The following is a 26,515-nucleotide window of genomic DNA, read 5'->3' on the forward strand; positions in this document are numbered from 1 at the left end:
TAACAGTAACAGACTAAATGCAGAAGCAAAAATAAAATTAAATTAAAAAATGCAGAAGCAAGTTACAAGAATCCAGCTGTCTTAAGTCAAACAGGTATCAACAATATTTCTTTCTATAAAACAATGCCATTCCTCAAACTAAAAAAATTTTATGAAAATGGTTGTCTATTACGGAAAACAGCAACCTTATTTATGTTACCATAAATGAATTTATGTTTAAGTAAGTTAATATTTTTTAAATTTCTCAGTTTTAAATCCTAATATGGTAAATCCTGTAAACAAAGCTCTTTGGGATCTTCAATGTTTTTAAGAGTACAAATGAGTCCCTGAGAACCAAAGTGTGAGAAACAATGATACAGAAATCAGGCTTCGGCAACCTTTAGATCTAGAACAGGTATCCCCAACCCCTGAACCAGGACCAATCCATGGCCTGTGGGGAACCAGGCCACACAGCAGAAGGTAAGCGCATTATAGCCTGAGCTCTGCCTCCTGTCAGATCAGTGGTAGCATTAGATTCTCATAGGAGTGCAAACCCTATTTTAAGCTGTGCATGCGAGTGATCTGGGTTGTATGTTCCTTATGAGAAACTAACTAATGCTTTGATGATCTGAGGTAAAATAGTTTCATGTGGAAAACCCAACCCCTCACCCACCGTCCGTGGAAAAACTGTTGTCCACAAAACCAGTCCCTGGTTCCAAAAAGGTTGGAAACCACTGCTCTAGAAGATAGCTTTACATTCCAAAGGTTTCTGGGCACATGAAATAACCATTACCCAGGCTGAATATTTAACTTTTATTTACTTACTTTAAAAAATTATTTCTTAGTCTCTGTCACCCAGGCTGGAGTGTAGTAGCATAATCTTGGCTCACTACAAACTCCATCTCCTGGGTTCAAGTGATTCTCCTGCCTCAGCCTCCGAGTAGCTGGAACTACAGGCTCACGGTGCCACCACACCTGGCTAATTTCTTTGTATATTTAGTAGAGATGGGGTTTTAGCATGTTAGCTAGGCTGGTCTCAAATTCCTGACCTCAAGTGATCTACCTGTCTTCAGCCACGAGAAGTGCTGGGATTACAGGCATGAGCCACCATGAATCTTGGGGCCGGGCACAGTGGCTCATACCTGTAATCTCAGCACTTTAGGAGGCCAAGGCGGACAAATCATTTGAGGTCAGGAGTTTGAGACCAGCCTGGCCAACATGGTGAAACCTCATCTCTACTAAAAATACAAAAATCAGCTGGGCATGGTGGTGCATGCCTGTACTCCCTGCTACTCAGGAGACAGAGAAAGGAGAATTGTTTGAACCCACTAAGTGGAAGATCATACCAGTGCACTCCAGCCTGGGTGAGGAGCAAGACTCTGTCACAAACAGACAGACAGAACCCAGGTATTTCACTCAAAAAAACCAAATTCAAGCCCTAGCTCTACCTTTCTCATCACAAATATGAGAATAACAATCATTTACTTGACTACCTTAGAGTTACTGCAGAGAATCAAAAGAAATAGCTTGTAAGAAAAGCCATCTATATTAGCCAGGTGCAGATGCTCACGCTTGTAATCCCAACACTTTGGGAGGCTAAGGTGGATGGATCACTTGAGGGCAGGAGTTTGAGACCAGTCCAGCCAACATGATGAAACCCCATCTACTAAAAATATAAACATTAGCCAGGTGTGTGCCTGTAATGCCAGCTACTATGGAGGCTGAGGTATGAGACTCACTTGAACCGGTGAGGAAGAGGAGACTGCATGAACCATTTACCCCAGCCTGGGCAACAGAGCAAGACTCTGTTTCCAAAAAATATAAAAAACAAAATTAAAATAAATAAAATATCAGAGGGCAAAATAACCCATATCTTCTCCCCACCTCTTCCCATGTGCCTTTTCATAAACATCAGGTTCTGCAAAGGAAGGCTAAGGTGCTCTGGTCTCTCAATTCAAGTAAGCTAGACAGCTTTGGCAGTGGTGGTAAAAGCAGCAGGAGGAGGAGCAGATACATCACAGTCATATTAGCAGTATCTTAGTAGTTTTCGGAAATTACTGCCAAGAGCTAATTAAAACCTGACAGGGATTTCCAGTAATTCCTCTGGTCTCCATCCATTCCTTTCCTGTTCATAATTGGTGCACCCACATTGCTTAGTTCTGCATCTTCCCATTTCTACTCACTCACTTTGCTCAAGCATGCTAGTTACTTCTATTAAATACACTACATATCTTCACTCCATTCTGTACCTTTCATTTGCTATACAAACAAAACACTCAGTAAATTGCATATTGACATAGTTCTATCCAGCCTACTCTCTCTCTTCTATTAAATATGACCAAAATTGATGAGGTCTTAAGATAGTACACATCAAATTGACAGCCATCTGTTCCTCTTGGCTATCTACCAGAGCTTATAAATACTTCTGGTCTCCACTTCTGAAAGGAGGTAACTATATTTCAGCGGTTTCTCAGTATTTGCAAGGTATGAATAATTCTAAGTTTTGAAGGGTACCATCAATGAAGGTACCATGAAATGAATGGATTTTAGTGATGATAAATCAGGTATTTTGATGTGAGTTCTAGTCAGGCTATTTAACTTCATACACTTTCTTTTATTTGTTTTTTGTTTTTGTTTTGTTTTTTTGAGACGGAGTCTTGCTCTGTTGCTAGGCTTGAGTGCAGTGGTGCGATCTCAGCTCACTGCAACCTCTGCCTCCCAGGTTCAAGCGATTCCCCTGCCTCTGCCTCCCGAGTAGCTGGGACTACAGGCATGCGCTACCACACCCAGCTAATTTTTTTTTTGTATTTTTAGTAGAGATGGGGTTTCACCATGTTGGCCAGGATGGTCTCAATCTCCTGACCTCCCACCTCGGCCTACCAAAATACTAGGACTACAGGCGTGAGCCACTGCACCCGACCCATTTTCTTTTCTATTTTTTTCACCTTCATACACTCTCAACTCCCAAAATACTGATTAGAGTACAACTTATACCTATTCAAAATCTACAGTGAATAATCTCTTTATATCAGATAAAACTCCTAAATATTTACTGTGGAATCTAGTAGCACATTAAAAAATAATTCTATTTTGCAAAAACCTATTGGATAAAGTTATCCAAAATATAGGCCAGGCATGGTTGCTCATGCCTGTAATCCCAGCACTTTGGGAGGCTGAGGAGGGCAGATCATGAGGTCAGGCGTTCAAAACCAGCCTGGCCAATAGGGTGAAACCTCGTCTCTACTCAAAATACAAAAATTAGCTGAGAGAAGTGGTGCATGCCTGTAATTCCAGCTATGTGGGAGGCTGAAGCAGGAGAATCACTTGAACCTGGGAGGCAGAGGTTGCCAGGAACCAAGATTGCACCACTGCACTCCAGCCTGGGTGACAGAGACTCCATCTCAAAAAAAAAAAAAATACACACATACACACACACATAGAGAGGGTGGGGGGAGAGACAGAGAGAAAGAGAAAGAGAGAGACAGACAGAAACTCTTAAAACTCAACAACGATAAAACAACTCAGTTCAAAAAACAGAAAGATGGGGCCGGGCGCGGTGGCTCAAACCTGTAATCCCAGCACTTTGGGAGGCCGAGGCAGGTGGATCACGAGGTCAAGAGATTGAGACCATCCTGGTCAACAACGTGAAACCCCGTCTCTACTAAAAATACAAAAAAAAATTAGCTGGGCATGGTGGCGCGTGCCTGTAGTCCCAGCTACTCAGGAGGCTGAGGCAGGAGAATTGCCTGAACCCAGAAGGCGGAGGTTGCGGTGAACCAAGATCACGCCATTGCCTGGGTTACAAGAGCGAAACTTCATCTCAAAAAAAAAAAAAAAAAAAAAAAAAACGGAAAGATGGAAACTCTTAAAACTCAACAATGAGAAAATCACCCAATCAAAAAACAGGCAATTGGCCGGGTGCGGTGGTTCATGCCTGTAATCCCAGCACTTTGGGAGGCCAAGGCAGGTGGATCACCTGAGGTTGGGAGACCAGCCTGACCAACATGGAGAAACCCTATCTCTACTAAAACTAGAAAATTAGCCAGGCATGGTGGCACATGCCTGTAATCCCAGCTACTCAGGAGGCTGAGGCAGGAGAATAACTTAAACCTGAGAGGCAGAGATTGCAGTGAGCCAAGATCGTTCCACTGCATTCCAGCCTGGGCAACAAGAACAAAACTCCACCTCAAAACAAAACAAAACAAAATACAACAACAACAAAAAAAAAAAAACCTGGGCAAAAGACCTGAATAAACATCTCACTAAAGAAGACAAACACATGGCAAATAAGATACACACATGGCATATGAAAAACTCATCATCGTTATGTCATTAAGAAACTCAAAATTCAAACAAGATACCACTACACACCACATCAGAATGGCCAAAGTCCAAAACACTAACACCACCAAATGCTGGCAAGAAGGTGGCACTGTCACTCATTGCGGGTGAATGCGAGAAATACACTCAACTGATTTCAAATGCCACTTTTTTAATAAATGTACCCAGGCATTTAGTTTATGATAGAGGTGGCATTTTGCATTGGTGGGAAAACGATAGACTATTCAGATTATTCAAAAAGTTAAGGTGCTGGGACATCTAGGTAAACATATAGGGAAAACAGCTGAATCCACTCTTCACATCTTACACCATGATAAATTCCAAGTGGGTGAAATATTCAAATGTAGAAAATGAAACCACAGAAGTATTTTTTTAAAAGAAGAAAATTAGTTTATAATCTCAGAATAGGGAACACCTTCCTAACTATGACATCAAAACCTAAAACCTAAACAAAACGAAACAAAAAAAGTTTAATATTGTCAAAAATGACTTTAAGTAGTCAAAAGACAAAAAATTGGAAACAAATATTTGTAATTGATCATAAGAAAGGAGGTATTTCCTTCTGCTTTGGAGGGGCTGAAAAAAAAGAAAGTATTTCCTTAATAAATAAAAAGTATGTATAAACCAAAAGGAAAAATAGCAACAACCCAACAGAAAAATGCAGATATAGACAACTGTAAACAGTAAAGATGAGACCCATCACAGTGGCTCACACCTGTAATCCCAGCATTTTCAGAAGCTGAGGTGGGAGAATCGCTTGAAGCCAGGAGTTCGAGACCAGCCCAGGCAACAAAGCGAGACTCCTTTACAAATAAATTAAAAATTAACCAGGTGTGATGGCATGCACCTGCTTGGTAAGGTGAGGTGGGAGGATTGCTTGAGCCTGGGAGGTTGGGACTGCAATGAGCTGTGATCATGCCACTGTATGATCAGAAAAAGACCCTGTCTCAAAAGATAAAAATAAAAGACTTGACATTTCTATAAAAATGTCAATGTAAAAGAAAGTCACAATATATAAGTTTCACTTACCAGGTTGTAGTAAAAATTCTGCAGTGGTAAGGCACAAATAGGTATTCCTATGCATTGCTTGTGAAAGCATAAACTTGGTTTAAGAGTCGGCAATTTGACGATATATAACAAAATTACAAATGCATATACTTTATGACCCCAAATTCTACTTCTATAAACTTATCCTAAAGGAGGTTTGCACAGATTAAATGGCGTATGTGCCAGGATATTCACTGAAGCAATTTTTAGGACAAGACAGTGCTCTCTTTTATAGTTTTATTATATCCCACATCAGGGAGGGGAATTAAATATGGATAGACAAGAACAGAAGGGGTGACACTTTTCTATATATCCTCTGGTAATATTTAAATGTTTAACTGAATCTATCTCTTTTCAAAAAACAAATAAAAATATGTTAAAATTCTGTAGGACAAAAAAGTCAATTATCCACACATAAGGCATTTAATCACTAAAAATTCCTGTCTGCGGGCAGTAGCTCATGCCCGTAATCCCAGCACTCTGGGAGGCCAAGGCAGGTGAATCACCTGAGGTCAGGAGCTCAAGACAAACACGGCCAACATAGTAAAACCCTGTTTCCACTTAAAAAAAAAAAACTACAAAAATTAGCTGGGTGTGTTGGCACACACTTGTAATCTCGGCTACTTGGGAGGCTGGGGCATGAGACTCACTTGAATACGGGAGGTGGAGGTTGCAGTGAGCTGAGATCGTGCCACTGCACTGTAGGCTGGGTGACAAAGTAAGACTATCTCAAACAAACAGCCAAAAAGATTCCGTAAGATTAATTTCAGCCTGGCTAACCAAATACATTGTAGGACTGTGGTTTATGTAGCACCTAGTATTCTTGAGATTATTTGATTTATCAGCTTTGAAATGTTAAAAGGCAATCTGATTTCCTTACACTACAAGTCAATTTCAAAGAAAAATAAATCTCCAGCATTATTTTTTATATCCAAAATCTTGATCTCCTTACAATATTCTAGCCCAGGGGATGGCAACTATAGCATATTAGACAAATCCAACCTGTTGCCAGTTTTTGCATAGTTATTTAACTAAGAATGGTTTCTACATTTTAAATGATTGAGGGTAGGAGGGAGAATCAAAAGAATAATGATATTCTGTGAAGTGAAATGACAAGAAATTCAGATATGTCCATAAGTTAAATTTTATTGGAACACAGCCATGCTCATTTCTTACTTTTTTTCTGGCTGCTTTCACGTTACAACAGCAGAGTTAAGTAGTTGTGGCAGAGACTGTATACCCACAATGCCTAAAATATTTACTGACTAGGGCCTTTACACAAAAAGTTTACTGACTCCTACTCTACCTAGCCTTACACTTTCCTAGACACGAGTTAACTTTCTACCAAAGCCACTTGAATCATGCCATGCTAAAATACACTTAAAACTCATACATCCTGTCCAACTTATATTCCCCTCTTCTGCAATGTCTTCACCTTAATGTCACAGCTTGAAAAGTTCATCCTAAGTTTCTAATCCATCCAGCGTGCACTCTGTACCATGGTTAACTATTTCAAAGCTATTTAGTCAATGTGGCCTAGTTTATGACCAGCTTTCTGTCCTCCAGAGAGATGCTACAAGAAAATGTGTCATTTATGTACCTTCCTAGCTGGCTCACTACAAATTCATATCATCAAAGTTCAGCTACACCTCCACTGGTTCTTGAATATCTGCTGACTCAGTTCTATTTGCTTTCTCTCCACAGAGACTCTTGCGAAACTGTACCTATTTTCTTCAGATCCAAACCCAATTCCTGTCTCCTCACCCTCTGCAAATGCATTTCATTTTAAAATAGTCAAAGCCATCTGAATTAAGTCCCTATAACACCTCTCACTTAAAAAATATTCTATAGGCCAGGCATGTTGGCTTATGCCTGTAATCCCAGCACTTTGGGAGGCTGAGGCGGGCGGATCAAGAGGTCTGGAGATTGAGATCATCCTGGCCAACATGGTAAAACCCCATCTCTACTAAAATACAAAAAAAAAAAAAAAAAAAAAAAAAAAATTAGCAGAGCGTGGCTGCACATGCCTGTAGTCCCAGCTACTCAGGAGGCTGAGGCAGGGGAATCGCTTGAACCCAGGTGGCAGAGGATGCTGTGAGCCAAGATTGTGCCACTGCACTACAGCCTGTAGTGCAAAATCATCCACAATCTATCATCCAGAAGGCCGCTGTAAATGTTTTGTTACACTTCTTGGCCTTTTGACTATGTGTCATACACACACATAAGGTGCATGCAAAGAAATTGGAACTTCATTAGCTTTAGTAATCTATACTTGGTTTTTGTTTTTTGTTTTTCAAAATAACTTTACCTCGTGACTATTACTTGGCCCTTTAAAACAATTTTAAATGACTCAACAATCTCCTATCTCCTATTACATGGATATACTATAATTTATCAAATCATTTTCCATTGAGCACTTTTCATGGTTCTCATTTTTTTCCTGCAAATAAACCCCCAATAAGAATTTTAATAGAAAAATATTTGCATACACCGCTGATTTGTATATATTTCCTTAGGACACAGTCCTAGATTTTGAAATTTCTGGTTTAAGGTCTTTTGTTCTGTCAATGTGTTTTCCAGGAAATTTACAGCATTTTATACTTCTGACGTCTGTATGAGACTGCTTATCTTAACCAAACCTTCACCAGCATTAAATATATTGTTTATATTGTTTTAAAAATGTTTTAATAATATATATAAATATATTAAATATATTATTTGTATTGTTTAAAATATATTTATTTTTTTAATATTTTGCTCAACAGCAAAGGCAAAGAAAAAAAGGCCATTCGATTAGACTTTTAACCCCCCTAGCAAGCAAATAAAATTAAACTTCCCCTTCTAAAGTGCTAAAAGACAGAGGTGCCCCTCAGGTTTCTTCAATCCCCACTTATTCTCTTATTGAAGTCACTGCTTTGGCAATTCCATTCACTCATAAGCAAAATGAGCCCCCACCACCAGCCACAACTCAAGACCCAAACATCTGCTTCAAATGAACCACAAGTTCTCCAACACTGACCTCTTTTCCCATCCCTTAGCATCTGTGTTTCTTAACCCAGTTTGCGCCTAAATCTTAATCATCTTCACCTTTGAAATGTTCTCTATTCTTCCTTCCTTCTTTCCTTCCCTGGATCCCAGAGTTCACTTTTTTTTTGAAAGAGAGTCTCACTCTTTTGCCCACACTAGAGTGCACAATCTCAGCTCACTGCAACCTCTTCCTCCCAGGTTCAAGAGATTCTTCCACCTCAGCCTCCCAAATAACTGGGATTACAGGCATATACCACCACACCTGGGCTAATTTTTTTATTTTTTGGTAGAGATGGAGTTTCATCATGTTGGTCAGGCTGGTCTTGAACTCCTGACCTCAAGTGATCTGCCCACCTCAGCCTCCCAAAGTGCCAGGATTACAGACGTGAGCCACCATGCCCACCAGCTCAGACATTTTAAGTGTTCCCCATAGTGCAAAAAGCCCACTAACTGTTGTCTTTACCCCCAATATTTCCTACAAACGTTTTATGACTACTACAAAAATCTTCTTCCTAAAATACAGATCTGGGTACATCATTCCTTCTGCTTCAAAGTTTTCCATATTTTCCTTCTACTGAGAAAATACACAATTCTTAGTATTCCAGGTTCTATGCATGACTCGAATCTACTATTTCCAGAATTATCTTCTATTATATATCCTCCCACAATACCCTGAGCTCTACAAGTAGCTCTGCTTCATTAACATTCAACATTTCCCTGTAATCTTTACTTATACTATTCATTTTAGTCTCACGAATCTTGAACCAAATTCAACCCTATGAAAGGCCAAATTCAAAATCCCCCTTGCTCCAAGACCTTCCATAACTACCCTGGCCAGAAGTTCTGTCCTCTCTTCTGAAAGACTATAGTGCCCTCACAGCACTAGTTATATTCCATATTAGAAACTACGTGCATGTAAAACCTAGATTATCAAGTCACTGAAATTTAAATCAGGTGTTTTTGCTTGTACTGTCCAAGTTAACAAGTATTGTGTATTGCCCAACTGAACTATCTTATTCTAATAAGAAGGAAAATCACTGTGCTTCTTAGCTGGGAGTAAAAATGGTGACAGCTTTTCAAGACCAAGAACTCATCATTCAAAAAGGTTTCCTAAAACTAATTTTAGAAAGAATTCCTGTTCTCTTTACAAAGTAGCTGATACACTAACTTCCTTTTTTGGCAGCGGGGGAAGAGGTGGGGGAACACAGGGTCTCACTCTGTCACCCAGGCTGCAGTGCAGTGGCGTGATCTCAGCTCACTACAACCTTGCAACCTCTATCTCCCAGACTCAAGTGATCCTCCCACCTAAGCCTCCCAAATAGCTGGGACTATAGGTGTATGCCACCACGCCCAGCTAATTTTTAATTTTTGTAGAGATGCCACGTTGCCCAGGCTGGTCTCAAACTCCTGGGGTCAAGCGATCCACCTTCCTCAGCCTCCCAAGATGCTGGGATTATAGGTGTAAGCCACCACGCCCAGCCTGATACACCAATTTCATTCAACAAATTATTTACTGAGTTGCTTACTATGTGCCAGATGCCATTGTGGTCTTACATTCAACAAATGCTTAATGAATACCTACTATGCATCTAGATAATAGGGATGTAATACAGAACAAAAGAGACAAAAATCTCGGCCCTCATTGTTTTTTTTTTTTTCAAAGACAAGTTCTCACTGTGTCACTCAGGCTGAACTGCAGTAGTGTGATCACCACTCACTACAGCCTTACCTCCTGGGCTCAGGTGATCTTCCCACCTCAGCCTCCCAAGTAGCTGGGACCACAGGAGAGCACCACTTCACCTGGTTAATATTTTTTATTATTTTTGTACAGATGGGTTCTCCTTATGTTGCACAGGCAGGTCTCAAACTCCCAGGCTCAAGTGATGCTCTCACTGTGACCTTCCAAAGTGCTAGGATTACAGGCATTAGCCACTGTGAGTGGCCCCATGAGATTTTAATCTAATGTTGGGAGACAGACAATAAACAAACAAGTAGATATGGCTCGGCACAGTGGCTGATGCATGTAATCCCAACATTCTAGGACATAAGGTGAGAAAAATGGCTTGAAGAGTTTAAGGTTATAGTGAGTATGATCACATCCCTGCACTCCAGCCTGGGCAAGAGTGAGACCTGGTCTCTAAAAATAAAAATTTAAAGATACGTAAAATAATTATAACACTATCAAAAATGAGGAGTGGGCCAGGAGCAGTGGCTCACGCCTATAGTCCCAGCACTTTGGAAGGCTGAGGCACACAGATCACTTGAGGTCAGGAGTTCAAGACCAGCTTGGCCAACATGGTGAAACCCTGCCTTTACTAAAAACACAAAAATTAGCCAGGCGTGGTGACACATGCCTGTAATCCCAGCTACCTGGGAGGCTGAGGCAGGAGAACTGCTTGAACCCGGGAGGCAGAGGCTGTAATGAGCCGAGACTATGCCACTGAACTCCAGCCTGGGCAGGAGAGCAAGACTCCATGGGTGGGGGGTGTTGGAAGCAGGGAAAAAGGGCAAAAAAATTCAGAGGTTGGAGTAGGTAAGTAAGTGGCAGGGCCTACTAATACACAGAGAGTGATAAGATTTGGTAAAATTGAGGAAATATCTTCAAGAATAGGTAAGAATGTGAGCTAAGAAGATATCCACACAAATAGAAATCCAGATAGGACTTAAGATTTAGCTATCTCAAACCTCACTATCACAGCCAATATTCTGTAGTGCCTATAGCTATATTTTGATAACTAGATGGCACTGGAAGGTTCTAGGAAGTGACATTATCTAATTTTCCTCTTAAAAGGATCATTCTGACTGTATGTGGAGAACACACCATCAGGAAACAAAGATGAGGAGATCATTTAGGAGGTAATATTAATCCAGGTGAGATGATGGCAGTTTGGACCTGCAGGGTGGCAGTAGAAACAGTGAAAAGTAGTCAGACTTCTTTTCTGAAGTAAGTCATAAAACCTTCATTCCAGAAGTATCTATCCTATACCTGGACAAAAGGAACGCCCTTATCTCTGAATACACAGGGACGCAGAAAAGAATCTGAACAAATAGGCCTTGGTAAATTAGCCACTCTTCATTTATTACAATGAGATCACATCCTCTTTGTCTAATTATTCTTCTGCACTACTGTCCACTTTTCATGAAACCAAAGCATTAAAATACACAGCTGTCTCTGTTTAAGTCTTGATTTCTGAAGGTGCTCATGTCACATAAAACTTAAACAAACATGCATGATTTTCTCTTGTTAATGTCTTCTGTTACAGGTGCCTCGGCCATGAAACTAATGATGGGTGACGAACAAAATCTTTCCTACTCAACAGATGCTTGGTAAAAATACACCAGTGGAAATGTTCAGTGGACTAGTTGGATATAGGAATGCAAAGTTCCAAAACAGGTCTGTACTGGAGATACAAATTTGGGCATCAGTAGCAGATAGATGGTAGTAAGAGCCATTAGACTAAACAAGATTACTAAGGAAGTAAATAAAAATAAGCGATCTGAGAACTGGGCCCTGGGCTATTCCAAATATAAGAGATTCAGAAGATGAGCAATCAGCAGAAGAGACCGAAAAAGAACAGCCAGTATAGGAAAAAAAACAACAGAGTGAGATATCCTGAATGCCAAGTGAAAAAAGTAATATCAAGGTAGTGGGAGTAATTAATTGAATCAAACTTTGCTATTAAGGTCAAGTAAAACATTCAATAGACATCACCAGTAACTTGCAAGAGCAATTTCAGAGGAATGAATGGTCGGAGGAAAGGATAGCTACAGTGAATTTAAGGGAGAATGGGAGAAGAGTTAAAATAGACACAGACAATTCTTCTGGCAATTCTATTTATAAAGGGAAGCGGAGAAATCAGGGTATATGTAGCTAGAATGGGATGAAGGCAGTTGAGAGAGGGTTTTTTCTGAACTTGGAAAAAATAACAGTATGAATGTTTTACACAGATGGGAATGACTCAGTAGACAGGCAGAAATTCACAATCCAGGAAAAGGCAAGAGGACTGCAGAAGCAATAACTAAAAAGCTGTTAATCTAACATACCCAAGTCTGTGAAACTAATGGGTGGCAACTGCTTTGAAATGTCTTCTAGTTTATAAAATAATTTTATAGCATGTTCACATTTTTTAATCATAATCCTCTAATGTAATTTAGAGAAAAGCAAAATGCCGTTCAGAAGTCAGGTAACTTGGCCAAAGTCCAAGTTATATTAAGCAAAGGCAAAATACAAACCTAAGTCTACTTACTCTAAATTCCTCTTTAGCCCTACTTTAGCTTATGGTTTAGAATGAAAATATACTGAAGAAACTCACTTTATCAATTAATTTAGCATCTTATTTTTAAAAGTAATATCAAAATTACATTTTGAGCATGTCTTAGAAAGATGCTTTTTATATTTAATGGCAATTATTTTTTTTTAAATATTACCACTAACAAATGTGACAGTGACAATAATTTGGTCATCATTACAACAATGTTCATAGGTTCTTGCTTATCATGAAAGGATGCCAACATTGGGGGTTCAGAACATTCCACACCAAATTATGCCTCTTTAGCATAAGGATTATTTTGAGCTGATTATTTTCAGAAATAGAAAATATAGGATAATACAGAGAAGTTACTCTTTTATAAAAGAAATTTTCACCTGCAGTAGAAATCTCCATTTCTACGGGTGTCTCCTCTCTGACTCTAAAACTATCAATCTTCAGAGCAAACCTTAACTTTGCTTACGGTGCTTTTCCTGGCCATCTTATTACAAGTAGATCTCTCCAGCATCCTTCTTTCCTTTGTTTCAGGGCATGATGGTATTTAAGCCACCTCTGAGAGATTGACTCACTTTCCCCAAGTATCTCCCATGTGTACATGAGGTATCTCAATACTTGTTTTTCTCTTGTTAACCAGTATTTTGCTACAGGGGTCTATCCCATCAGAAGAGCTATATGAGAATATTATATGTTCTCCCCTATACCATGGTCTTCACCAAAACTCCTAAGAAATACAGAAGCTGTCTTAAAAATAATGAAAGTCAACCATAATACCACCTAACCACCTCAGCTGACATAACAATTTCTTTCTAGGAAAATAACTTAAAATAAGTTGTTTTAAACTTTTCTACCAATGATGTTTCCTAAACTCTGAGAGAATGTATATTCTTGGGGATTTATAATTGAGATAATTAAGTGTGCCCACAAAATACTGAATTATATCTGGCAAAATACTGACATCAAAGGAACACATGAAACAATCAAAGTTATACATCAAACACACCTAACACACATTTTTGACATTCCTTACCTGGTTATTTTCTTCAGTCTCAAATACACAATCTTGCTGCATAACTTCATTGTCTAAATTAGTACTAGCCACAGGTTCTGAACAGTCTCTGTTACTTTCACTGGCATTAATAATATCATCAGCAATATTAACCCTAGAGATGAAGTTTAAAAAATTAGATCAGGCCAAATGTTGACTATGTAATGCCTTTACTTTAAAATAAGTAAATAACAACAATGATCTGAAACTTTTACTTGTGGGAAAAATGTGTACTTTTCACAAAAATCCACTTTTTTTGTCTTGCTAAATTAGATTATTAAATCTGCTAAGTTTTTGTCTCCTTAGGATATTATGAGGGATCTTGTTTGTTACCCCCCTCTAAAAATTTTCATAACCAAATGGCTTTTAAAATAATTTATGTGCAAAATAGTCATTTCCCTTGCAAATACACAGTCTCACACAGTAATGACCCATTTGTCCTGTTCAAATACAAGTCCAGTACTAGACACTACAATGTCTAACACCTTATCAAGTAAAACAGAAACAGCTTCCTGCTGCAGAGTTGTCATCTTACAGTTTTGAATATACAAAACACTGGTTTTTGTTTCCAAAGATGGTACCACTTCCCTCAATAGAACATGTCTTCCCCAGTGATGAAAATAAGAATATTGTCTGACCAATGGGTATAGGTTTGCAGGATCCCTAGCTAAGCTAAGGACAAACTCCAAGAAATCTAATTACATCCTTTGAAACATTTTCCCACTATTTCTAACTTTTACATACTGCTTTTTTCCCCTTCATGTTCTGCCCAAATACTTCCAATAGATCCAACTGAATACATTTTTTCCTTTTTAATTTTTTTCTTTTCTTTCCCTCTGTTGCCTTTTCCCAGTTGTATATATTCTAATCATGCCTTCAAAGTACACAAACCAAAGCCATCAAATAGAGCTGCACTGGCTGGCAGTGCCATCCATGACACACTTGCAATTATACTACACGGAATTCCAAAAATAAACATTCCCACCACTGGTTTTCACATAATTTACATTTTTCAGTTTCATTTCATATTCGATAGCTATTCTAGTTAGCCCTTTTAAAAACTGTCTAAAAAAAAAAAAAATCACTCCCCAATCATCTTTTTTTTTTTTAACCTTCCTATGAATCTTCTAGATTTGGGTACATCTTTATCATCTGTCCCCCTCAAAAACACTGATATATGAAAGACATGAAATCACTGCACCATGGTATCTGAGGGAGGTACACAGGTATCCTGAAGTATTGGGCTAAAGTAATAGAAAACAAAGAGAGGCTTTCCTTCATTTAAAGGTAACAGGTCAGATGAAGAGTGGAGTAATATCGAGTCTTATAGGTACCTTTAACTAACAAAGGTTAAATACAGGTTGAATATTCCTTGTCGGAAATGCTTGGGACCAGAAGTGCTTTAGATTTGGGGTTTTTTGTTTGTTTGTTTGTTTTCAGAATTTGGAATATTTGCCAGTTAGCAACTGGCCCATAAATTATTTTTAAAGCCACTCATTTGCTTATGAAAATTTTCAGAGTGCATAACAAACAAGGTCCCCTACAACATCCCAAGGAGAGGTGCCAGATTAGCATCACTAATCTGAAAATCCAAACTCCAAAATGTTTACATGAGCATTTCTTTTGAGTATCATGTCAGTGCTCAAAGTTTTGGATTTGGGAGCATTTCAGATTTTGGACTTTTGGATTAGGGAGCATTTCAGATTTTGGATTTTGTTCAACCTGTATTAAGACCTAACAAAAAGATGTGGGGAGGGGAGAGGCTGGTGGCAGGGGATAACCATTTAAATAGCAAAGGATGACTGCCCATCTTTTCACTCAATGATCATATGCACTACAGGGATATAAATCTGCTGCTCCTGTAACTGCCTAGATCACTGAATGCCTCTCAAAGTGTGACCATCTCTTGCAGAGTCTAATTTTTTAAAGTTATTTCTCATACAACATAATTCCTAAAGGTAAGCTTGTTACTTCATTTGATGTTCAGGAAAAAAAAAACAAAAACCAAACAAACCTGTGTTGGACTTAATAAAACATTATGAAAAAAGTTAGATTTTTCAGTGTTAATTATGGATGTATATGCAAGTATATAAACACAGTCACTTTTCACAATGACTTTCAGAAATCTCCAAGAAAGACGAGGCCCTGTTATTTAAGTAGAAATACAGTTTTTTAAGATAAAACTATTTTATGACATTTAATAAACAACAGTAAAATGTTTCTTACTGGTTATCAGATCCTTCCCCATCACAATGAATACTCTGTGCTTCCTTATTACACACCGCATTTTGCTGTTGCAAATTCTTAAGATCATGATCTATGCTGCTCTGCAGATCAAAAAGGTGCTGTTCCACAGCTGCTCTAATTGTTCTTTCTAAAATACTACAAAACATAACACAGTTTAGTAAGAAGCAGTCACTCTAACTGGTTATCTGGTCACACAGACATAAATGCTGAAACCTTTGACCAATAAAACTATTCTGATATTAAAATGGGTAAACTGAAGTATAAAAAGAAATACATTAAAGGAATACATGATACTGGCTTAAGTTTTAAAAGTAAAATTTACCCAGACAGACAATCGTATACAAATCAACCATAATGCCTCTATTGTTACTGTGATGGGAAGGATCGGTTATCCCTATAATTCACTCCTCGCTATACAGAAAACCACTTAAATAAGACTTTTCAAAGCTATACTTATAAAGCAAAATAGTCTACTAACACTCAGCTAAATGAACTATGAGTATTGCTCACACTTTTTAGGTCAACTTTTTTAAAACTTACACTTCCATGAGCATTTTTCAACTATTTCAGAGGAACCAAAAAATAATCATCTGAAGAAAGTTCATTTTTATTTTGTATATTAATGCAACAGGTTTCTTCTTCACTTGTTCCTATTTCAGTACATAAAATACTAACTTGTTTACTGCCTGTAAACAGCCTCTCCCCTAAAGTGAGCACAATAAGTATATTATTTTCATTTCTACAGCTTAGTAGTATTTTTAAATCTTAAAAATTTGTCTTCTATAAATATACTACTTACTCTGTAGAGGCTGGTAGGATGCTGATGGGAGATATATGGGTGCTGTAATCAAAGAAAAAATTAACTATAAACATTTCAATACTCAATAACTATAAAATGTGCTGAAATCTGCCACATTTGCATTACCTTGACACAACCAGGAGAGCACCCACTAAGTGTTGTATTCTTGGTTACATAACAAGTTGGAAATATTTTCTGAATCTGGTTAGTAAAGCTTTCAAATATCAACCAAAGAAAATAAATTTGGAAAAACATATCACTAACAAGATCAAGAATTTAAAGGCTAGTATTCATTTAATATTCATTATGGGCTAGGAGCATGACATGCATTTATCTCATTTAATACCCAAGAAGTTACAATTATTTCCCCTCTCCACAAAAGTGAAGCTCAAAAATGTTAACTTGGCCAAATGCATATGGCCCTGAGCTGGGGACCCCAAAGCCCCTGCTACTAACAAAGACACTCTACTGTCTTCTATAACAAAAAAAAAAGTGACTAAAAACAATACACACACCACAGCATGAGCACCTCTCAGAGAAGATGAATGTAATTTTCTAAAGAAACGATTATTCACACAAAAAGACGCCCAAATATATATACTTATGGGGGTAAAAGGGGGACAACTACTTTCTCTGATGCTCACTTGGAGAAAAACTGACTGATTCCCAAAGGTGGAGAGAAAATTACTTGTACTGGGTTTAAGTGAACAGTAGTTATTAGCTGTTCATGAATATAGGTAATTTTTAAAAATCATTTATCAGACAAAAGATAAAGTATGTCTAAACGGCACTGTGTGCCTAAGCACATCATCAGAGCCAACACTTAGCCACAGGGAGGAGTGACTCTGTCTTCTTGACCTGAACACCACACCTGTAGCTACCTTGTCATTTAAAAAATGTAAATTAGTTTTATAAAAACCCTCCAAAATGTGGCAATACAATCTCTAACCAACATGCAGAACAAACACTATCAACTTAGTATTATCAGGATCCACTGTAGGAAATCAAATGACTATTATTTACCATTCATTCACTCAGCAATTATCATGTCTCAGTAGCAAAGTAGCAAAGTAAATGCTTTAGCAGACAACAGTAAGCCCTCTTGGTTTGACAGGCATAACCCCTCCTACATATAAAAACATTTTTGTTAACTGCCAGTATCATGCTAGTTTCTAATGAATTGATTATTTTTAGTTCTAAATGTCTTCATGCTAATCATCTCCGGGGAAGTGTTTACCAACACTCATAAAGATTTTTCCGGCTAGGTGCAGTGGCTCATGCCTGTAATTCCAGCACTTTGGGAGGCTGAGGCTAAAAGTTCATTTGAAACTAGGAGTTCAAGACCATCCTGGGCAACATAGTGAGATCCCATCTCTACAAAAAATTTAAAAATCAGCCTGGCATGGTGGTGCACACCTGTAGTCCTAGATACTTGGGAGGCTGGGGCAGGAGGATCAGTGAGCCCAGGAGTTGGAAGTTGCAGTAATCATGCTACTGCACACCCGCCCAGACAACAGAAAGACACTCTGTCTCAAAAAGAAAAGAGACAAAAAAAACCACTGAAGTTTTTTGGAACTTCATTTCTGAAATTAAAAAAAAGCCAAAACACACCCTAAAGAAGAGTGTACCCATCATCAGTTTATTTCTAGTAGTTTCCTGTGAGCTAAAAGTTAAAATATTTATTGACTTCTGCAGAAGAAAAACACAAAGTAAAAAGATAAATGATGCTTTCCCTAAAGAGTCTTAACATTAACTAGGATAGATCTTTTTCTGATATTTTGCTCTAATAAACTGCTGCTTATATTTTTACATTTTGGTTATGAGCTGCTATTAAATTATAAAAGTTAAATTTTTATGTGGTGCAACCTGTTTTATTTTCCTTGGCAATATTTGCAATCTCTACTAAACTTAGATGATTCCCTACCTATTGAGAAATATTCTTTTCATTTTTAATATCTAACTATAATCCACTGACAATGTGGCATATTGAATGGTGTGGGGAAAATCTATAAATTGAATACTCTTAACCATTTAATCTGTGATTTCTGGTAAGCTTTTGCTTTATCTTACACCAAATTCTGAAAAAGCTTTCTAATTCCCAACTACTTACTTCATCAGTCTGTTACTAAAGCTTTATATAATGCTTTAACTCTTAGTGAGGCTTATCTCCTCTCTGTTCTTTCTCAGATTTGCCCCTGTTAGTCATCTGCTCATTTTCCCAGAGGAATTTTCTCACCCTTTTTTGTCAGATTAGATTATCAATAAAATGCTAGTAGGTAAATGGATATATTTCATAAAGAATCAAACAACCAAAAAGAAAAATAATCAGCTTAACTAGAAATGCAAGTTCAAAATACAGCTTAAGAGTCAGGTGCCAGTGGCTCATGCCTGAAGTCCCAGCTACTCAGGAGGCTGAGTTGAGAGGATCACTTGAGCCCAGAAGTTTGAGGCCAGACTGGACAACATAGTGTGACCCCTATCTCAAAATAAATAAATAAAGATTAAAATAAAATGTATATATATTTCTGCTGATGTCAATACAGTATACTGATAAAGGCTATGAAACATGCATGTTGCTAGTGGGAAGGTTAATGAGTAAAAATTTCTTATGGAAATCTATTTAGTAATATGTTTCAAAGAGCTCTAAAAATATGCATGCTCTTTGACTCAGAAAGTACACATCTGAGACTACCAAAAAGGGTTCATCAAATCTACCACAATCTATCCTAGATACAAAAGGGGAGGAGGGATTTTATACCATAAAGTATTCTCTGTAGCATTTTTTCCAATATTACAAAAATTCTCAAAAATACAGAAAAGTGAAAATAAACTATATGTATAAGAACACATATAGTCCAACACTGAGAGTCTATAATTAACATTTTACTATATTTGCAGAATTATTTTTAAGAAAGAAATATCAGGTCCGGGCGCAGTGGCTCAAGCCTGTAATCCCAGCACTTTGGGAGGCCGAGGTGGGTGGATCACGAGGTCAACAGATCGAGACCATCCTGGTCAACATGGTGAAACCCCGTCTCTACTAAAAATACAAAAAATTAGCTGGGCATGGTGGCACGTGCCTGTAATCCCAGGTACTCAGGAGGCTGAGGCAGGAGAACTGCCTGAACCCAGGAGGCAGAGGTTGCGGTGAGCCGAGATCACACCATTGTACTCCAGCCTGGGTAACAAGAGCAAAACTCCTTCTCAAAAAAAGAAAAAGAAAAAGAATAAATATCAGCAAATGAATATATAAAATGGACCAGGATACATATGTTCTGAAATCATTGGTGCTCACAAAGATTACAAAATACCAGAAATTGTTTTTACATGTGCAAGCTTAAACAATGTGTGCAACTATGTATCAGAATGGCTCCATTTAATAATATGTTTTTATAACTGTAAACACAGGTAAGAATTTGGGAGCTCTCTCACAGCATCTCTAGAGCAGGGATGTCAACCATGGACCACCTGTATCAGAATCTCCTGAAGGGACAGTGTTACTTTGTTGGAGATCTGTACTCTATCCCCAAACTTCAAATACCATAAAGCCAAAGTAAATAAAATAGTATGGCACCCACACAAAAACAGGCAGACAGAAAAGAAAAACAACCATCATATACACTTGATTTAGAACAAAAGGTGGTGGTACAGAAAGCAGGGAAATGGCAGTGTTTTCAAAAATGAATGCTGATACAATTTGGTATCCACATGGAAAAAGTTAACTTGACCCCGACCTCATACATGAGAGATCAAATCAATTCTGGGTAGACAGTAAATCTAAACATGAAAGGTAAAATAATAAAGCTGAAAGAAGATAATGTAGAAATGTTTATTTAGGAAAAGATTTCTTAAATATGACATGAAAAGCATTAATCACAGGATAAAAAGAATGATAAATTTGATTAAAATTAGAAACTTTTTTTTTGAGACAGGGTCTCACTTTGTCACCCAGCCTGGAGTACAGTGGCGCAAACAAAGTTCAATGCAGCCTCAATCTCCCTGTCTCAAGAGATTCTCTTGCTTCAGCCTCCAAAGCAGCTGGGACTATAGCAGTGTGCCATCATGCCCAGCTAATTTTTGTATTCTTAGTAGAGACAGGGTTTCCCCATATTGGTCAGGCTGGTCTCAAACTCCTGACCTCATGATCTGCCCGCCTCAGCCTCCCAAAGTGCTGGGATTATAGGTGTAAGCCACTGCGCCCGACAGAGTCAATGATGATTCGTATTCATACTGGTAAATTTGAGAAACAGTGGCCTAGATCTATATCTAGCCTCCAAAAAGAATAAAGTTTAATAAAATTTCCAGTTACTCAAAGGAGCCAAAAAGAGATAAAAGCTCCAGTGGTCTTAAACTGACCAGATCACAAGGCAGTTGATCATTTTGCTTCCTATCCTTTTTAATTGCTACTGAAAATTACAAGTATATATAAAAGTAGTGGTCAGCAAGCTCAATTATTAGTGCAAGATTAAAGATTCTTTAGCCCTGAAGAATATCCCAGGACAATCAAAATTAAACAGCTCCTTTTAATAAGGAGCTCCCGCCAGCCGCAGTAAACAAATCAAATAAATAGATTTTGCACTTTAAGAGTCAGGTTGTCATTCATGAGGCTATACACAAATAAATTGTAAAACTTTGTTCTCTGAGCTTCTGAAGGACAAAAAGGATTGACTTAGCTTTCATATTTCACAAATATTAATTATTCTTTATTTTCATACTGTAGTCAAATCCTGTGGGTAAAAAGCCCTCATGTATAAGCCAGGGCTCACACACACCAATAGATATAAAAAAGATGTATCAATATAGCTAAGCATCTGCAGCTAAAATGTATAAATATCACAAGGATGTGAGTTCTAAAATAAAGACACAAGAAAAATAATTGCTGAAAAACTTCCGGTCAAATTACTTAGGAACTACAGGCAGATGCCATAAAGACCACCTAGAAATGCAAACTACATTCATTAAACCCCCAGACAAGGAAGACTAGACTAAAAAGACAAACAATTAATCACAGGGGACATACATATTTTAAAGTCATCAGTCAAGCATAACATTGAAGACTATAGTCATTCCCTGACATTTTATCCCTTCTGCTATTAACTCTATTTTCAAATCTGCCTACAATGACATAACCATCTTGAAAGCATAAGATCAATCTTGCAACCACTTATTCTAGTCACTAATATTTTGTATCCAAATAAAATAAGAAACTATTATTTTAATTTCCCAATTGTAAAAATATTTAATGCAATATTATAAAAATACAATATAAAAATTGTATTATAAAAATGCAATATAAATAAAAATACAAAAAAAGTACTGCAGCTCAGCCTCAACTAACTCTGGTAAAGACCACTTTACCTGTGCAACAGAGCCTTGGAAACTATTATGAATACGCTGGCATCTTCCAACAAAAACATCAGATAAAGACTTCATTAAAAACAAAGTAAAGGACAGTGATGGGCTTATAAAAACTGCTGAGCAATTATTAGCGCTGAGTCCTCCTACAAATAGTAGGGCTGTGCTACACTCTGCAGTTTAAGGGAAGCAGACTGCAACATGAGGTCACTACTGACAAGGAGGTACCCAATCAAGAGTCTACAATTTTTTTCCTAATTACTTTGTAATTTTTCAGGAGGTGGGCAAAGAGGAATAAAATTTTGAATCTAGCTAGACCTCTCTAAAAATATATATAAGTCTAATCCAATGTAAGCAGAGAAAACAGTCTGTTTTCATTAATCACACTACTATACCCAGGGACATAATTTATAAATATGAAATTACTAAAATATGCAAAACAGGTAGAGTACTATTGTTCAATTATCCAATTTGAGAAAAGCATTTATGGCTAACTTTCAAGTCTAAAAATTGGAAAGCTTCCAGATAAGTCATGCTAGAACCATACCAAAATTACATATAAAAACTATGGTTTCAAAAAATAAACATATAAAACAAAACAAAAATAATAATCACATGCTCCTTTAAAACCAAAAGCAAAAATCCTTTCCTTACTTTCCCCATCAGCTTAGGAGTACTTTATACCAATGATAAGAGTAGACCAAAATATTTCTCACTATTACAAAGTTAGTCACTAACTTATATATAACAAATCTAAAATATCAAATGCATCATTTATAGGAGAAGGAAAAGAGGGAGAGAACCTGTCAATATTTATCATGTGCTAGAACTTAAAAGATTTTCTTTTTAAACTCTAATAAAACTTTCTTATGACCCAGAGCATAAATTCTACTTGTTACTGCTCAACATTTCTGGTACTTCCACTCAAGTATGACTTCCTTTTTAAACTCAAGTGGAACCTGGATAGTGAAAATGTGAACTGATAAAATCTGTCAACTGAAATATTTTGCAAAATATATGATTCAATGATGAAAGGAAAGAAAAAAGATATTATTACAGTTAGCATACCCCTCTAGTCAACTGAAGGCACATTTTCTCAATAATAGGGGATCCAAGAATGAGGTGGAAACCAGTCTTAAAACCCTAAACTCACAGCTCTTCCTAAATCACTTACACCATCTTTCCTGCACCTTATCTAAAATTGAACATCAGAAGCCAATGAACTCACAAGAATGAAGCGCTAGCATCAGCAACCACAAAGAGCGTTTCAATTTTTCATCTTCCTAAATTGAGTTTTAGCAAGGCATGAGAAGCACAACTTTAAATGAACTTTTTAACACAAAGTAATCACTTTTTGGTTTGTGGTTTCTTAAGCATGAGCATAAATTAAAAATTACCTAAACCTCAAGCCAAAATAAACTTTCTTAATGCAACACGAAAAAGATTGTAAGGCAAAGGAAGAAAAGATAAAAAGCTCTTTTAGAACTCTCCTTTTTCTCTCTTCTTTTTTTTTTTTTGAGACGGAGTCTCGCTCTGTTGCCCAGGCTGGAGTGCAGTGGCGTGATGCTGGCTCACTGCAACCTCTACCTCCCAGGTTCAAGCAATTCTTCTGCCTCAGCCTTCCATGTAGCTGAGCCTAAAGGCATATGCCATCACACCTGGCTAATTTTTGTGTTTTTAGTAAAGACGGGGTTTCCCCATATTGGCCAGGCTGGTCTCAAACACCTGGCATCGTGATTCACCAGCCTCAGCCTCCCAAAGTGCTGGGACTACAGGCGTGAGCCACCAAGCCTGGCCTCTCTTCACATTTTAAAGGTAAAAATTCCCCCAAAGTTTGTACATTTAAATATAAAGCTAAATGATAAATGTGTGGATATAAAGCAACAATTCAGAAACAATCTTGAGATTTCCATGGACTTCACGGATTAGATTGAACCTCAGGATCAATCAACCAAAACTACTGTTTTCCCATGCATGCACCCTAGGCTGCTCACACCTCAAACTCCACCATATTTTCCACTCTCAGCACAGCTTAAATCTCAACAAAACATGACAACTACAGAAATAACAAATGCATGAACAGACCAATCAATACAACTCACATACAAACATTTAAACCACTGTCTCTCGAAAAGTGGTCTGTAAACCTGAGGGTATTTGAAGCCCTTTCTATAAAACAGTTAGAACTACCTTCATAGTTTCCCTTTTCACTATCCTGACATTTGCATATTTTCGAAATTTTTTTAATTAGGAGACCATCAGGCTGAAATGGCTCCAGTGCCTTGGCTTCCCACGTAAGCAAACTGAAACCTAATGTCAACAGTAAGATGACTAATGAAAACCCACCAACTAACCTCTACCTAGGAATTTTTCACTGGATAATATCCAAGTAAGGTAAATGCCTAGCCAATCAAGTTATTTCTTTACTTCTGTATCCAGTCTATAAAAGCCCCACTACTGCTCAGGATGCTAAAGTGGAGCACTCTGAACCTCCTCTGGTTTTGACTGCTGTCTGATTCATGAATCCTTAAATGCTCAAATAAACTCTTAAAATTGTTGTTTAAAGTTTTCTACAATGATAATGAGAAATCAATGGTAGAAAAATTGCTTGGGTTCTTGGCATAAGTCCAAGCAAGTACTACTGTGGCCACTGTATTCTTCCTCACCAGCCACTTGAAACTTTTTAAAAAACTAATCACTTTTATTATGGAATACCATTTTTACTTGAAAGATAGACTAACATCTAAACTTTTATGGCTATTAGGACTTGAATGCTGGCAACAACATGACAAAATCTGAAATCTCAGGCAAAAATCGGAATTCTGGAAAACCTCTATCCTCCTCCATAAGTTCAAAAACATCTGAGTACTTAAAGATGCTTCTGATGCAATCAATAGTGACATTAAAGAATGTGAACTTTAACATATGTGTGAACATCTGGAAGATCTACCAAACTCAGTGAAGCAATCTTTTCCGAATGACCAACACACCATACCCCATCCCTGTAATGGTCCTCTTGCCTGGGTCACAAGGGCAGCCCCATCTTTTGAATGTGGAGGTAGCCAAACCCCTTGGGCTCATGTACTCTCTGCTCTGGTAGAGATAGAGTTGCCTGTATTACACCAGAGCCATACCTAGAGTGGCAGAAGAGTATGATGCCAGGCATAATGGAATCTTGCCAAGGTCTCCAAGGTCCCCCTAATCACTGGTGGCCCCTCTTTTGCATTTAGGCTTCCCCAACCCTGCAGGCCCTTACACTCAAGGCCTGTAATTGATTTCTCAATTGCCTTCAGGGTCATTCTTTTTTTCTTTTGAGACAGTGTCCTACTTAGTTGCCCAGGCTACAGACTTGACCTTCCATGCTCAAGCAATCCTCTCACCTCAGCCTCTTGAGTCACTGGGACCACAGGCATATGGCACCATACCCAGCTCATTAAAAAAAATTTTTTTTTGTAGAGATGAGATTTCACTATATTGCTCAGGCTAGTCTCAAACTACCGGCCTTAACCTCCCAAAGTGCTGGAATTACATATGTGAGCCAGGGTCATTCTTCCACTGTCTTGGATAAAGGTCCTAGCTTCCTTTTAGATGACTAATCTCCTTATTAGACGGCAGTCTGGCCACACCTTTGGTGACCTCTCTCTAATAAGCTTTCTTGTTCTTTATAATACCAATAAGCTGAGAATTTTCCAAATCTTTAAGTTCTGCTTCCCTTTTAACAATTCCATATTTAAATCATTCCTCTCTCCTTACACATTTTACGATAAGCAATCAAGAGGAACCAGGCAACTCCTTCAATACTTTGCTTAGATTGTATTTCCTCAGCCAAATCTAGTTTCACAGCTCCCAAGTTTTATGTTCCACAAAACACTAGACCACAAACACAATTCAGCCAACTTCTTTGCCACACCTTTCCTCTACTGTCTAATAACATGTTTCTCATTTCTGTGAGACCTCATTAGAACGGCCTTTACCATTCATATTCACAACCACTTAGTATTCTCTAAGAAAACTGAGGCTTTCTCTAAAACTCTTCTCCCTTTCTTTCTGAGCCCTCGCCAGCATCACCCTTAATGGCCCATTCACAGCAATACAGGTTTTTCTAGCATGTTCCTCAAAACTCTTCCAGCCTCTACCCATTACCCAGTTCCAAAGCAACTTCCACATTTTAAGTATTTGTTACAGCAGCAACCACTCCTCAGCATCAATTTTCTGTCCATTCAGGTTACTATAACAAAATGCCATACACTGAGGAAACAAATTTATTTCTCACAGTTCTGGAGGCTGAGAAGTCTGAGATCAAGGCACCAGCAGATTAAGTGTATGGTGAGGGCCTACTGATAAGACTTTTTTCACTATGTTCCCATTTAGAGAAAGGGGTAAGAAGTCTTTTCTCAGGCCTTTTAT

At 37.9% G+C, this 26,515-nt stretch overlaps 1 protein-coding gene across 32 annotated transcripts in view; it reads right to left on the reverse strand.

Annotated features, from left to right (window-relative positions):
* Nucleotides 1–26,515, reverse strand: part of FAM13B (family with sequence similarity 13 member B) — a 117,624-nt gene that overhangs the window by 25,536 nt on the left and 65,573 nt on the right. For 23 of the 32 annotated variants that reach the window (XM_078359895.1, XM_035292117.3, XM_078359816.1 and 20 more), the window contains 3 exons: nucleotides 16,754–16,795; nucleotides 15,934–16,089; nucleotides 13,690–13,822 (listed from right to left, as the gene is read on the reverse strand). In XM_078359895.1, coding sequence (XP_078216021.1) covers nucleotides 13,690–13,822; nucleotides 15,934–16,089; nucleotides 16,754–16,795 — 331 coding nt within the window. The remainder of the gene's footprint in view (nucleotides 1–13,689; nucleotides 13,823–15,933; nucleotides 16,090–16,753; nucleotides 16,796–26,515) is intronic. The other 9 variants (XM_078359936.1, XM_078359928.1, XM_078359876.1 and 6 more) reach the window with 1 other exon arrangement.

Source organism: Callithrix jacchus, chromosome 2, assembly GCF_049354715.1.
Source record: "Callithrix jacchus isolate 240 chromosome 2, calJac240_pri, whole genome shotgun sequence".
Lineage (NCBI taxonomy): Eukaryota > Metazoa > Chordata > Mammalia > Primates > Cebidae > Callithrix > Callithrix jacchus.